This window comes from Gymnodraco acuticeps, unplaced genomic scaffold (genome assembly GCF_902827175.1).
Source record: "Gymnodraco acuticeps unplaced genomic scaffold, fGymAcu1.1, whole genome shotgun sequence".
NCBI lineage: Eukaryota > Metazoa > Chordata > Actinopteri > Perciformes > Bathydraconidae > Gymnodraco > Gymnodraco acuticeps.
The window spans coordinates 661,827-677,366 of record NW_022991187.1 but is presented as its reverse complement, the minus strand read 5'-3'; the positions used below and the strand labels follow the sequence as shown (position 1 = coordinate 677,366).

General features: G+C 42.2%; 1 protein-coding gene across 3 annotated transcripts in view; it reads right to left on the bottom strand.

The window, feature by feature from the left end:
- Nucleotides 1-15,540, bottom strand: part of si:ch211-106a19.1 (uncharacterized protein LOC561797 homolog) — a 51,461-nt gene that overhangs the window by 34,962 nt on the left and 959 nt on the right. For 2 of the 3 annotated variants that reach the window (XM_034238311.1, XM_034238312.1), the window contains exon 2: nt 10,587-10,795. In XM_034238311.1, coding sequence (XP_034094202.1) covers nt 10,587-10,795 — 209 coding nt within the window. Of the gene's footprint in view, nt 1-7,992; nt 8,118-10,586; nt 10,796-15,540 lie in introns of those variants that run through there. The other variant, XM_034238314.1, reaches the window with a different exon arrangement.

The window sequence follows — 15,540 nt, the reverse complement described above, 5'->3', positions numbered from 1 at the left end:
AAATTTGAGAGGACACTCACTACACCTTAGATCAGTGTCAGGGGTGTCCAAACTACGGCCTGGGGGCCAAATGCGGGCCGCGGACTATTTTGAATCGGCCCTCAGCAAATTCAAAAAGTATAATGGAATATGGCCCACAAATGAAACTTGTGCTTTTCTTATATTGTACTTCTTAGATATAAATGTAACAATATATGACACCGTAGTATTCATGTGTTAATAAGACCACCTTTCAAATAAATGCAGTCAATTAAAGTTGGAAACATTTTCCAACTTATCTTAGTTGATAAGAAAAAAGCCTAATAACTTATTTACATAACAAGCTTGAAATACACTCTTCCTATTTCCCCTTATTATAATCAATCTGAGCTTCTGTTTGAAGGGATGAGCTGCTAACACACACAAGCATCATTTACCTACATTTGATTGATTTTGCTAACTTATAACTGAACTAATGAGGCGATATACCTCTAGTGAGCGGCCCAGGCCTTCGTATATTTTTCTGTATGTGGCCCTCGGTGAAAAAAGTTTGGACACCCCTGCCTTAGATACATTTGTGATTAGGGAAAGAAAGGCAGCAGCTCAACATTAAGAAATCTATTTTTATGTATCAGTAATTCTATGAATACCTCCGGGCCCTCGTTTCAAGAAAATCTAAGGGTTGCCACCGTGTCAAGATCCCTTCAGCTGTGTGAATTAGGCCAACAGTGTACCGAGTCCACCGCCTGCTTCAGTATCACATGAAGCTCTTCTGCTGTAGGATCTGTGTCGCAGTGATTCTGAAAAAGATCTGATAACAGCACAAAACAGGTAACAGGGCGTTCTGCTGTGGACTGTAAGTGAGGTGAGAGAAGTGCTGACAGGGAAAGATTGTTGGACTGTAAATAAATAACATCCACTAAATGTCCAGGGGCTTGTTCGAGGGGGTGCTGAAGCATGACACCTCAATTAATTTCATACCTGACCTTCATCACTTATTTTCTTCAATACGGTTACGGTTAACGATGCAAAAAGAGAAAACACTGACTGACAGCAGGCTGCATGGGCAACCCAGTCTCACGGCATTTCGTGTTATAGTCACGACATTTAATCTATTGATTCGTGTTCACCAACACGATTTTCCCCTTTTTTTCGTGTCACACAGAACGATTTTAACAGCAATGTATTTCTATTGGTAGTGTGTTTCGTGCCTGCACCACGTCTTTTTGTCCGCTCGGGTCTTGGAAGACCGGAAGCTGTGGGTTTCATAAAAAAAATGTTTTACTCAATATCAAGCCACGATTATTGTTTTTATTTTAAATTGTATAATGTCGGACTTGTGTGTATCGCCTACGTCTGTTTCCGGTGACTTTATTTTAAGGATAATTGTGTGTTATTGGTGAGTAAATAACAGTGTGTTAATTAGAAAAGAATAACAAATTAGAAGGAAAAAAAGATTTTAAAAAATACAGATTTCAGTATTCTGAGGCTCTGAGCCCCATTTATTTTCCTCGCGGACGGCAAAAAAGTCAGACATTATACAATTTAAAATAAAAACAATAATCGTGGCTTGATATTGAGTAAGAAAATGTTTTTATGAACCACACCGCTTCCGGTCTTCCAAGACCCGAGCGGACAAAAAGACGTGCTGCAGGCACGAAACATACTACCAATAGAAATACATTGCTGTTAAAATCGTTCTGTGTGACACGAAAAAAAGGGGAAAATCGTGTTGGTGAACACGAATCAATAGATTAAATGTCGTGACTATAACACGAAATACCGTGAGACTGGGTTGTCATGGGATATATGATTGAATTGTTTTAACAGTCCGTTATTTTCTTGTTTTCGGATAATATAAATGTTAAGCACTTCCTATATTTTGAGTACAAACTGTTCTATATAAATAAAGTGTATTAGTATAAACTATGGTTTAAACTGAGGTCAGTAAAATCAAGTTGGAAGGCATTTGTAAGCATTGCTGTATTTTATATCAAATTGTAAACGACTGAATGTGGTAAATATCAAGTAGCCCACGCGAAACTAACCGGAATATAGTATACTTATTAACATTATTATTACTTATTTAGATTAAATGGTAAAAACAAAATCATCTTATTTATTTTTACGCCATTTTCCTGTTAGAAACTACACCCTTATTTCTAAATGTAGGTGACTCCGACACTGTATCATCTCCATCAGAGAATACTAGTTTTAAAAACGAACTTTCTCTGAAGTTAAATTAAGTTACCCAAAATATCACATATGTACTTTTACAAATCCCACAGTTAAGCAAAAAAGAAAGCCCTCGGTTTCCCTGATCTTTGTATCTAAAGAGTCTGTTCAAAGAGCACAAGTTACAGCCTCATTACCGATTTAAGAACAAGGAACCCAAACGCTCCCCACAGCCGGAAAGCACAAGCTCATTAAAACCAGATAGCTTCAAAGAATGGTTGCCTTGTGGGAAGGAATTCATTTTAAAAGGAAAATGACATTTTAGATGTCACATTCTGAGTTGCAAACCTTTATAAAGCATTTTACTGTGTCAATTCAAGCAGCGAAAGCCATACATGTCATTGATCCATTCTAAAAGGACCACATTATACGAGCTAAAGCCAGAACACCACTACAGTAAGAACCAGAGAGACTCAAATCGATCGCAGTGAAATACAAGCTGAAACTGAGGGCTCCTGATGGACTGATTCTCCTCCTGTGGCGATAACAACCCGATTCTCCAAAGGATGTGAACATTTTTAATTAACCACAAATCTAAGAGTTAAGATGAATTGCCTCCTGCGTCAAACTGCACTGGCTTAGGCATACTGATTTAGTTATCACAAACAGACACAACACTTCATGTCAGTGCTGCAGCAGCAGAGGGAAATTACAGCGGACTCTCAAAATGCCGTTGGAATGAATCATCCGGCCCGCATCGCACTTACTCATCCCTGATAAATAGACTTTAGGCCAGGTAGGATTTGTGCATCGATGCTGTAAGAACCATCCCTCCACATGCCTTAACACACTCATAGTTGATGTAATCTTTAATGGCACAATAATTAGTCAGATCATTGATCTAACATTACATCTAAATATGTGTTTGCAGGTAGACAGTCAATACCTTTTTATGTCCTGAATAAAAATAGCCTGGCTTTTGAAAAAGTATGCAAATGTTGCAGTGAAGACGTGACAAATCCTCCTCTTAAGCGATAACCACAACCAAACGTTTCCATGGTAGCCGACCAGAGCTACGGAAATGAGCAGTATTTTGAACATTTGCTCATTAAGGAAGAGTTTCAGTTCAGTGACATTTGTGGGATGTCTTGCATGTTTAATAGGCTTGAGGTCAGGACTGCATCCTTGCAAAGACAAGGACTGCATCCTTGCAAAGACTGTAGAGATCGTTTTAACAACGTATTTCTGTGTCAGTGTGAGCCATTATCACCACATGAGACCTAGAGTCCTCACTTTGACATTCAGATCTTAAACAGATACCTTTATCTTTATATTTTAGCGTACATAGTTAGATTCAAGTCACATATGGAAACATTACAACAAACGTTTGAAAGGTTGAGTCTGCTTTGAAAGAAAACTGAATAGTAAGGTTTAAACATTTCTGAAATAATATGTCATGTCCTAAACTGTGTCTGCAGTGCAATGCATACAGTATACGGTATGTGTTTTCAAAGATTTGAAACCTGCTTTGCATTATCAACAAACTTAAAAAGGTGTTTTATAGCAGGGGTTCCCAACCTTTATTGTGCCAAGGACCGGCAGATACATTACAAATCGCGGACCGGTTGTCAATTTTAACTGATTTTAATATTTACTCACCAGCAGGTAGCAACAGAGGCTAATTGTATGCAACAGCCTGAACAAATACTAGAACAATATGCATCCAAAACATATTAACAACGTTAAAAAAGAACCGGTGTTGTTTTTTGGTTTTTCGGAAAAACGGAAAACCAAAAAAACGACGTTATTCAGTTTTTAAACCAAAACGGGAAAACAGATAAATCAACGTTTTGGTTTTGTTTGTATGATTTACGGATAATCCAGTGATGGGAAAACGAGGAGAAAGCGCATTATGAAGAAGGTGTGTGTGTGTGTGTGTGTGTGTGTGTGTGTGTGTGTGTGTGTGTGTGTGTGTGTGTGTGTGTGTGTGTGTGTGTGTGTGTGTGTGTGTGTGTGTGTGTGTGTGTGTGAGACACTTGCATTTGTTTTCAGAAGATATTATGATAGTGACGTTCGTTCCGGTGCACGTCCGACAGCATTTAGCACTACATCGAGATTAAGATTAACTAATTTATTTTGGGAACACCCGCATATAGGCTACCTATGGAGTTAGCCAGATGTGTGTAAATTACTGTTCATGGTCATTTGAAAACAAATGCCGGTGTCGGACAGACACAAACACAGAGCTGAGCAGAGCACACACACATCATGTGCCTTGGTGACTGGACATCTCCTTCATAAAACTAATAAAAGGGGGAGTAATCGGGCAGTTCAATGTGTGTAGAGATGTGTGTAGAGGTGTGTGTGGTTAACAATAGCAGCCTGCAGTCACTCGCTGTTCTGATGAAGGTAAACACAGCGAAGGCGGTGCGTAAAAAGGCACAGCTCTCGGCGCGCTGGTGCTGCACTTCTCAGAGGCGGAGTTACACGTCCCGCTGCCTCCTGGTGCTGCCTGCAGCCATTTCATGAAGTGAAGGAGGTTTTCCTTCTATAAACAGCTGCGGGCAGCAGATACCGTGAGAGTCTCGGACATGAATTCATAGATCAAGGCAGACTGGTTTACTCTCCTGTTTTGCCAATCCGGTGCTTAAACAAAGGCAAGGCAAGTTTATTTATATAGCACTTTTCAACACAAGGCAATTCAAAGTGCTTTACAAAAAAATGAAAGACATTAAGAAAATGGCATTTAAAATCAGTCATTAAAAAGAAAAGCTAATATTAATAAACATATAGCTCTACACCCCTGGCCGACATGTCCTTAAAATGAAGTCCGAGTTTGAAATATATCTCAAATAATGTATGCACTGCCATTTCCCCACATAAACATAACTGTCTGCAATTAAACGGTTGTCTCCTGTGCGCTCCTCTTCCTACTTGGCGCACCGGCTTCTCGTGCGCACGAGAGGCTGAGACCAGGCTGAGCCGCCGAATCCCTCGGAAACATCATAAAGCCATTTTCAACGGTTATCTGATGCAAGATTAACTAGGCTACTGGATGAAATAATATGACTGGTATAGGTGCGAACATTAAACACTTTTTTTTAAAAATATTATGATAAAATATTTTTATATATTTAGAATTCTGCAAATATTACGATAAACTCACAGCTATTTCGCGGCCCGGCAGTAACACCTCCGCCGCCCGGTACCGGTCCGCGGACCGGGGGTTGGGAACCCCTGTTTTATAGCATTCCTTATTCCAGAAATGTTTGAGATTATTTATTTACTTGAGGTCCAGGTCCTTTCAAATAAACTGTTAGTAGTAGTAGTAGTGTTATCCTAGTAGTAGTAGTAGTAGTAGTAGTAGTAGTAGTAGTAGTAGTAGTAGTAGTAGTATTATCCTAGTAGTAGTAGTAGTAGTAGTAGTAGTAGTATTATCCTATAGGTTCATATACATGCTGTTTCTAGAGTAAATGTCTTAAATATAATCTGTCAGAGTACAGTTTTTATTTATTTACGCACCAGGTCATATTCTAAAAAGTACATTAACAATGGAAAATACTGTTGTGCCAAAAAGTTTCCAAACTAATAAATGCCCAACGGTGGGAATATAAAATGTGTTTTCCCATCTAAGTTGTGTCCACTCAAGCTTGGTTCAAAATGATCATACATTTTGAGCATTGTAGCAAGTGTTGTGAACTGAAGGAACAAAATAATCCTACTTCACACCACCGTCCTCACCCACAGGAGTGACCTCTTTCTCCATCCCTTGAACGAGTTTCATGCCCACCATGAACCATGTTTTTCATATTGTATATACTGTATATCCCCATCATGGACAATGTAAAGACACAGACCAGCCGCCATGGAGATAAAAACCAACGGTCAAATTGATGCGAGCATGGTGCCTGATGCAGCTCTAGCCAAAAGAAAAGACACACACACAAAAGGAAAGGAAAGAAACCATTGAACCGCAAACATCCTGTCATCGTGTTTACTGTTATAAACAAAGAGCTGGCTAGAAGGGATACTTCATAAATATAATAGAAATAATGTTTTATCACTCACTGCGTGTTGCATCAAATGTTTAAAATAATATTACTTGTAGAAAAAGGAGATTCAAACTGTTGTGGATTTTCAACAATAGCCAATCAGTTTCCAGCCCAGTGTGGCAGAGCGCATGGCTGTGGAAAAACACTCAACACTCGTACACCTGACCAATGAGAAAGGGTGTCACCAAATCGAAATCCACTAAGAGGCTGAAAGAAGAGGAAAATGGAAAACCTGAATACTGAACCTTTATTGTCCCTGCACAATATTGAACTCATTTATATTATAATAACCTGCCTATAATCCACATTCTCAATTTCTCAACTTCTCCTTTCTGCCGAAAAAATACAGTATGAGTGACGGAGAGAAAATGTGGCGGTCGCTGGGACACAATGTGAGCTTATAATGGGTTCAGGTTTAATGCAGCGTACAGCAGGTCACTGGTTGCATGGAGCCACACAGAGCACAGAAATAGTCCCAGTACAACAAAGGATAGTTCAATAATGCCAGTAATGCAGTGTGAGTCCCATAACAATGCAGTGCTATAATGGTGCTGACCACTGACTGTATAGAGTCATGATTAGCACAACATATAGATCCATTTCTTTGAGGAAAACAATGGTTTATTATACCAAAGCAGCCATGTCAGATACAAGAAGCAAGACTAACACCAGCACAATATTCAAACCTAATTATCTAGCTTAAGCTCCCACACATAATCACAAAGACACACTGTGACAAACGTGCATACAATATGTAATTATTATGATTATATTTCTATCCTCAGAAATCAGGCCTCTGTTATTTCTAAAGACAGCAAAGGTTTGACTTCTCAGCGACACTTGGCTGTTACAATCACAACAGGTTTGACACAGAAATGGGAAAGGAACCTAAATAAGGCTGGCAAAATAAAGGATTACACAAAACCCATGCAATCATTTCTGGCTGTTCGATTTTGCTAGTTTGTTATGTTACAACACTCACTCTCCTCTCTTCGTTTCCATCTCGCTTGTCATTGGGGATTGAGCGTAACTTGCTAATTGGCCTCGGTCGCCACACTCTTTTACATCCAAGATAAACAAGGGCAAGCGATTCGACACACGGCCGCGGCGGAACTAATTGATGAGGATAAATACGCCGTCCGTCGTATTATAACATCCTTTCAAAAGCTAGGGAAGTAGTGCGACAAAATGTGAAAATACAACACTTTCAAATGGGTTTTTGGCTACATTTAGATAGGTGGGAATCTGTTCGATACAAGTCAGACTTAGTTTCCTACATCTGTCATTGGAATACATTTATTTCTAAATCAATATGTATTGCCATGTTGACTGGAGTAATACAAATAATCTTACACTCTCAGCCATTGAACCAGAGTGTCCTTCCCTGCACAGAGAGATTCATCCCCATCACATCGGAAAAATAGCAAAACAATATAATAATTTCATAACAATGTCTTTAACTCACTGTTAAAGGAGAAACCTTTTTACATTTTACCAGCAAACCTCTTGAATAATAATGCAATGTTTTCCAATTTCAAAGCACAGTTCGTCACCTGAATGAGCTCTGGGACAGACTACTGTAAACACCCTTTGTCTAACAATAGAAATCACAGACATACTTGACTTTTCCAATAGAAACCAGTCACTAATCACCAATGTACTGGAATGTAAGCACCAACATGTTTACCCAAGAATCTAATCCTTTTAACCAAACTCACATGTATGCAGACAAACACACACGCACATTCCTGAACACAGCATGGATGAAAGAAACCTGGGTACTTACAAAAGAAAAACTGCGCCCTATCCCGTCTCTATGTCTCCCTCCAGACTTTGCAGGACACCAGCAATGTTTTAAGCAAAAGACACGAGTGCAGAGTTGGAGTAAAGCATTAGGTCATTCCATTCAGAACTAAAACCCCCGCTAGAAGGAAAGCGGCTTTCTGAGAGAGAGCAGGAGAGGGAGGAAAAGAGAGAGGGGGGCGGGAAAACCAGACATCGAGTGAGAGGGGGCCGGGAGAGAGAGAGGAAGAGCAATGTAGGGGGAAAACAGGGAGACAGCCAGGACCAGGAGGGGAGGGAAAACATCCGACTTGTTTAATGATACGGTCCTAATCCGGATATTCTGCATCAGGACCATGGAACCCTACCTTTTACTGTAAAGGGAGAATTCCAGATGGGATGTCAAACAAAAGGAGAAATTAAGAGGAAAATAACAAGCAAGACGACAAAATGTTATCATGACAGTATCAGAACCTCGACAATATGTACGTGACGACCATATGTAACAAGTGACACCAGGACGGCCCCAAATATTAACTTGCTGATCGATGTACTGTTCTTTAAGAACTGACAATAGTGCAAACAGAGAGCTTGGATCTGTCGCTGCTGCTGTTATGCTCCTGCCTTCCTCAGCTCTATGTGTCATCAAGAGAAAGCACTGACTAGATGACTGGTTCCGGCACTTTTTACACCAACTTGCACTTAACCATTTCAGTTTCCACCTCACTTCACCATCCAAGCAAACGTTCAGCTTTGGTGTTGAGTTAAAAAAGAATGACATGTCAGACTCGCACATTTACCAGTGATTCAAGGGCTACAAGCTCACTTTCACAAGCAGTGGCAAAGACATGGCAAGCTAACCCATGAGAGAGGGCAGGTTAAAGGGAAGGGAAACACTGCCACCGTCTGGATGTATGCCTCCGACTGCAGACACAAGCTTTGGTAAGCTTCTTGAAATCCAATTTAAACCAAATGTGAATGAGAGGCACTCATGGAATAACAGGCCATTTAAAAGAAAGGATTATACATGGAGAGCTGTGGCATCAGTACTAATGAGAAGTGCAAGTGATTGATTTAGGGTTCAGGTCAGTTGTACAAAGAAACTCAGCTCATGGCTCACAGGCAACAAGATACCCATAGATCAGAGCTGAAGTCTCACAGTGCATTATGGGATTTAAGATGTTAAAACCTTCTTCTAGGGATAAGATGAAAAGAAGTGTAATTAGACGAGGTTATAAAACAACCAGCCACATCAAGGATAGGAAGTTGTGTACACACATGATGTGCCCTGGGTGTACACGTTGCTCCTCCTCTGAGCTGAGGAGATCAATGGGAGCTCTTTGTTCCCCCGACAGAGAGGAGGGCAGGTTAATGAATGTCACTGATGCTTGTTTGTGTGGACAAGGAACAGGATGCTCTCAAAGAGCCGGATGGCAAAACCACCGACGTCCTTCAATACCTTCAATAGCATTAACAGATCATTAGTTTTCTGAAGACGGACTCACACAGCGTCCTCCTTCCACAGCCAGAGCAGATGGGAAAGGAATGGTTAGAAAACAGAAAGACACACATATATTCTTTAAGATAAGGTAAGCATTAAAGCAGTAACTAAGTAAAAGCTTTAACAAAATACAAACAATGAGCTGATTCATAAATACGTGTGCATGTTTTATATTTCTGTATTTCTTCTGTACTTGATGATCAAGGTTAGGTGATCAGAACAAGCAATGAATTAAGAGAAGACCCTCAATAAAAAACATTGGTATGGGTGTACTGCGGCTGAACACAACCTGCTACAGAAAGGAGAATACAGACACACAAAACCAATCAGACACATCCAGTAGGTGGGTAGCCTGACTTTTTCAGAATACAAACATACTTCTCCTCTCCTGCTTTCTGGAGTGGTGAGCTGTAAAGCACTTCCATTGTCACACCGTCTATATATAGTGATCTGAATTTAAAATGGAGGCCAGGAGAATATATATCCTGTCTCAGTCTCTGTAGACCTAGTCTGCAAAAGAGTGAGACGAGAGGCTTTAGGACGATGCCAGGGTGAAAAGCAAAGAAAAAACGGTCCTCTCTGGCTTTTCCCACAGCCTTTGACCTGCAACACCAAATACAACCACGGAAGAATAAGTTGCCTTGGAAATGAGAGTGCTCTGTTGTCGGGCTGAATGCAAGCCCAGTTTGTTCGCAGTACCATTGGCATGCGCAGGTTTGTTGTTGAACTGAGCAGACGGCGCTGCCCCCTCCTGGCTTAAAGTGGAATCTGAATTACATCAAAGAAGAGGAGGAAGTGAGATGGGACTCCTACTGTGCTGATTATCAAATGTCAGGGGACACAGGAAAATGAAATACAACCCAAATATCCAGGCTGGCCTGAGGACCATGTTGTCCCTAACTCACTGTTCACCTTGGATTCTGGATCTAACAAAGTCAAACACAAGATAAACACTCTGGTATGTTGACCCAAGCCTTTATTTGTCAAGGACCTGACCGTGCATATATGTGCCTCATGGGTGTGCTTCGCTCTTACAGCTCGCACTTAGACTTTAACAAGCCTTGCACGCAGCTTCAATGTTCCATAGCTGCCCTTACCAGACTGATCGTTCATCATGCGGATGGCTTTGGCTTTGGCCAGCTCCAGTGCCGTGACCCATCTCTGCCGCTCCACTTCTGTGCTAGCCTTGAGGTGGTAAGTGCGGCCGCCACTGCTCAGGACAATGTTGCAGGCGTCCTCTGTGTCGATGTGCGCCGTGGCCAAGTTGATTGTTCCTCGGCAAGTATGGGCCATCTCTGCCTGCGTCCTGCGACAAAACACCAGGCGGAGAAAGAGACAGAGAGAGAACACATAAAGAACTGTACACTGCCGTTTGTCACTTTGAGTATTGCATGTAGGAACGTGCATTTGATACTATTATGGCCAATAAGCGCAAGCAGGGAGGCAAGGAGGGACAGAGAAATGCCACACATTATATTACAAGGACTCACTTTGAAAGCCAAGCAGCAGAGGATGCTCTCGGTTGTTAAACTAAACACAGACCTTCTCTGTATCACACCGATCTAATCATGAGAACCTAACCTTTATTAGCAAATGGTAAACAAATTGGATAGTTTGAACTTCTTATTCGCTCAGTGTGCTGAATTCTGGGTATTCTGTGCAGCCTAGTCCAGTAACACCAACTGTTGCAGTCAGTGGACCACAGTAGTCTAGATAACAAGGCCATTGTCTGCCTCCAAGCCTCTGTAGCAAACCAAACCAAACAATGAATAGCAGCGTGAACAAAGAGAGACCACAGTGTGAGAGGTGGTAGAAAAAGAGAGCAGGGAAGAGAGCCAAAGCAGCAGAGCAAGAGATTAGAACAAAGGGCAAGAGCAAGAGCGTTAAGAATATGCACTGTGTGTGTAAGCCAATTTATAGTGTGCATGTTTCCAAAACCTCTTTCAATGAAACACCTGCAGAATAATGTTAATACTTCTGTAAGACATCCAGAACAAAAAACACTGTCGAACTGTTTTTTTTTTGTTTTTAATGGGGTTTGGGATAAAAGAGAATAACTAAAAGTCCAGAGAAACGTTTATAATTGTGTGGTGGGAAGCTGGCTGCCTGTCATCCTGTCACGGTGAGAGAAGCCTAGTTTCAGAGCAGGGATGGAACATCATGCCCCGCAGAGAGCTGAGCGTATGCAGTCACCCCCCCCCCCCCCCCCCCCCCCACCACCACCACAGACAGCTGATTTGGCTGATTAAGACCCTCATCCACGGAGCAGCAAGTAATCAGCAAAATCACATGCTGTGCTGGTAGTTTAAAAATTAAACCAACACATCCTCAACCTTCAGGGTCACATGATAGCCCATCCATACTCAGAACCCACCCAAACTGAAGCATGCAGCCATGCAGTCGTGTGGATGCATTTGCAATTGCGGGTGCTAACATCCGTTTATCCGTCTTCAGTGAGCCTTTGTTGCCACCGGCAGCTGCCAGCCAGCAGCTCTTAACACTACACCAGTCTACTTTGACATTGCCTTATTTAGTCAGAGGTTGAAGTGCATTAATAAGTTCTGCCAGGCAGTGATTTCCCTCACACCGCTTCTACTTGCTGAAGTCAAGTCTTGTTATAATGCCAATCCACAACAAGCATTTCAGTGTTCTGCTCTTCTGGCGGCGCTTGGTGCACATCAGCGCCGCAGACAAGATCGCACTGGAGCCGTGTGTGGCCGTGTGGAGAGAGGCAGGGACCCTCAACATCGCTCTTTCCAGACTTGCCAAGCAGAGCAAGAGCTGCCGAGTCCTGTCTGTAAGTGGGTCAACAAACCGAAGGTGCTGCTGACGAGTAAGATGAGGTCCACACTGATCGTTTCGGCCCTGTGGGAAGCCAAGGCCATGCAAAGGCCATGAAATAAACAGACAAGGAAACCACAAAAGCTGGGAAAGAGAGAGACTACAGGGACATTAAGGCACTAGGAGGGGAGGGGGTGAAGGTGAGTGCAGCTGAGGACATGAGAGAGGGTCCTGCATGTTGAGCCGAGCCAGGAAAGAGTTGCAGTGCTTTACCTGTCAGTCCCTTGTGCACATATCCTGATAAAACACAAATCCACCGATCTGGAGCATGTAATGACAGAACAACAACCAGTGAACAACACACGACAGACAGCCACAAAGCATGCGGAGATTTGTACACAGACAGGCAGAGGAAATACAACACAGTACTCAGAGCATGAGAACGTAGAAAGGTTCTGTAGAGGCTGGGGGCGGAAATATCACAAGTCATGGAGAGCCAGAGAAACGCTGGGGAAAGTGCTGAAAACAGAAGGGACACGTAAGACAAGAAAACCAACACACACACACACACACACAACACACACACACACACACACACACACACACACACACACACACACACACACACACACACACACACACACACACACACACACACACACACACACACACACACACACACACACACACACACACACACACACACACACACACACACACACACACACACACACACACACACACCACACACACACACACACACACACACACACACACACACACACACACACAACACACACACACACACACACACACACACACACACACACACACACACACACACACACACACACACACCACACACACACACACACACACACACACACACACACACACACACACACACACACACACACACACACACAGCTGATGTGCCAGGCTAGTGAACAGGGTTCATGACAGGCTCTTCCCTCCAGCTGGGCCCAAAGCTGGCGAGCTGACCACTCTCTCATCACGCCACCCTGCACCCACGAGCTGAGCGAGCCAAAACACAACAACCTGACTCTCCAAAGGGACACAAAAAGGTACCTTACCACCACTGAGCATTTAAATGTATTATCTAGTCACTACCCTGCAGCGGAGAAGGAAACGAGGCAGGCCTACTGCACTATAAAAGGAGTCACTGATATGGCAGCTATAAATTGCACTCAAACCTTTAATGCCCCGTAAGCATACCTTAAGCACCAAGGAAGATTGATTTTAAGAAGTGAGTAAGATTGGTTCAGAGTATAACCACTTTGAGTTTTTCTTTTAAATTAAGGAATTAAAAATGAAAGAAGCTCAGTGTGAGAGGGAGGACAAAGATCTTGATACATTTTCTGGTGAAACGGCTCGATTAGGCTCTTTTGGATGATTAAGACAAAAAAGACCTCATGGCTGATGAAGTCTAAAAGACTGCCAGTCTTGCCGTGTCAGAGCCTAAATTAATCAATAACAAGTGCTATGTTGAATCTCTGTAAAACTCATTACACTTAAACAGGCGCAAGTGCTGAGTGTGTTAGTCCGCCCAGAGTCCAAGCATCGATTACCGTCCTCCATTGCCCTTTGGCGTCTCAGCGACGAGTTGGAGAGTCAAGCCATTGCTCTGAAAACAGCAGGCCTTGGGAATGGAACATCTCTATCAGGTTATGGGCTAGACCTCTTATTGATAGATGTATCAGTAATACAAACTGGCATTTAAAAAAAGGGCAAACAAATACTGAACATCGCAAATCAAACAACTGATAAGTCATATTGAAAATGTGAGCGGTCCTATTATTATTATTAGTAGAAGAACTGGAATATTCTCTATGTTTCAGTCATTATATTTTAGGACAAGGAACTTTGTCTGTTTCCCTGTCACTTCCCTAACAATAGAGGTGCAGACAGGCAGGCAGAGGAGGCACAGACAGAGGAGCACAAAGCCTGGAGTCAGACACACACAATGCGGTCTGCCAGGAAGACATCAGTGGAGGGGACAACCCGTTGCTTCACTGCCTCTGAGCTCAGATGTCTATGGGCTACCTTTACTTCAGGTACAGCAGTCACCTTACAACATAATGGACTATTCATAGAGGGGAGAGGCAACAGGCGTCTTTTCTTTCACCACAAGCTCAGGCAGGAGTAGGACGTTGGCTACTTTACCTCTGTGTCAAATAGCACTGCTGACAACGCAAGACAAAAGGGTGCTGTAGGGTGGGATGAAATGGGCTCTGAATGTGGCGTTGACCTGATCTGAAAATTCTAATGTTACAAGATGGCATTTACTGTATGACCATTGGAGCTGCAGGGAAGCAATGTGAGTCAATGTTTTGGCCTGCAGTCCCAGGACCCAGACTGAAACGGGAACTAATGAAGTGCACAAAGGACAACGTGGCCCAGAAGGCGATATGGCAGAGCAGAGATTTGAATGTTGACAAAAGCATAAAAAGTGAAAGAAAGCTAGATGGTTGAACAAGCAAAAGCCCAGCAGTGAAATCATGTGAAAGTACCAAGCTCTTTAGGGACAAAACAATCACAATCCTGGGGCTGGCTCAGGTGACAGCTCTGAAAGTGCTAGACATTGTACCTTGAAGGACTTCCACAGACCATGTGACAGTTCATTCACCTGATGGTAAGGTTAACATTAGACTGACAATTATAAAGTGTTGCTGTTGTTGTTTTACAATCTAATCAGACCACCATTACACTTTACAATATACAGGAATCCTCTGTGATAAGGCACACGGAATGGTTTTTTGGCAGAAGTATTAAATGTGTGTTGTGCTTTATGGTGCTTCTAGTCCACTGCCACACCTGTGGAAACATGAGTCCTACTGTCCTGCAGCTGAGAAGGAAACGAGACAGGTCTACTGTACTATTCAAGGATTCACTGATACGGCAGCTTTAGTTGCAGTCAAATCTTTAATGCCCTGTAATCATACCTTAAGCACCAAGGAAGACTGACTTTAAGAAGTGTATACGATTGCTTCAGAGTATTAAAACTATGAGGTTTTTTTTTTTAATTAAGTAACTAAAAACGAAAGAAGTTAAGGAGAGGGAGGACAAAGGTCTTGTCACATTTTCTGGTAAAACGTCTCAATGGATGATATAAAAAAACTTCCGGTCTTGCAGTATCAGGGCTAAAATTAATCAATAACAAGTCAAGTGCTATGTAGAATCTCTGTAAAACTCATTACACTTCAAACACTTGCATGAAGCACAGCCACAGGTGTTACGCTATTGTAAAGC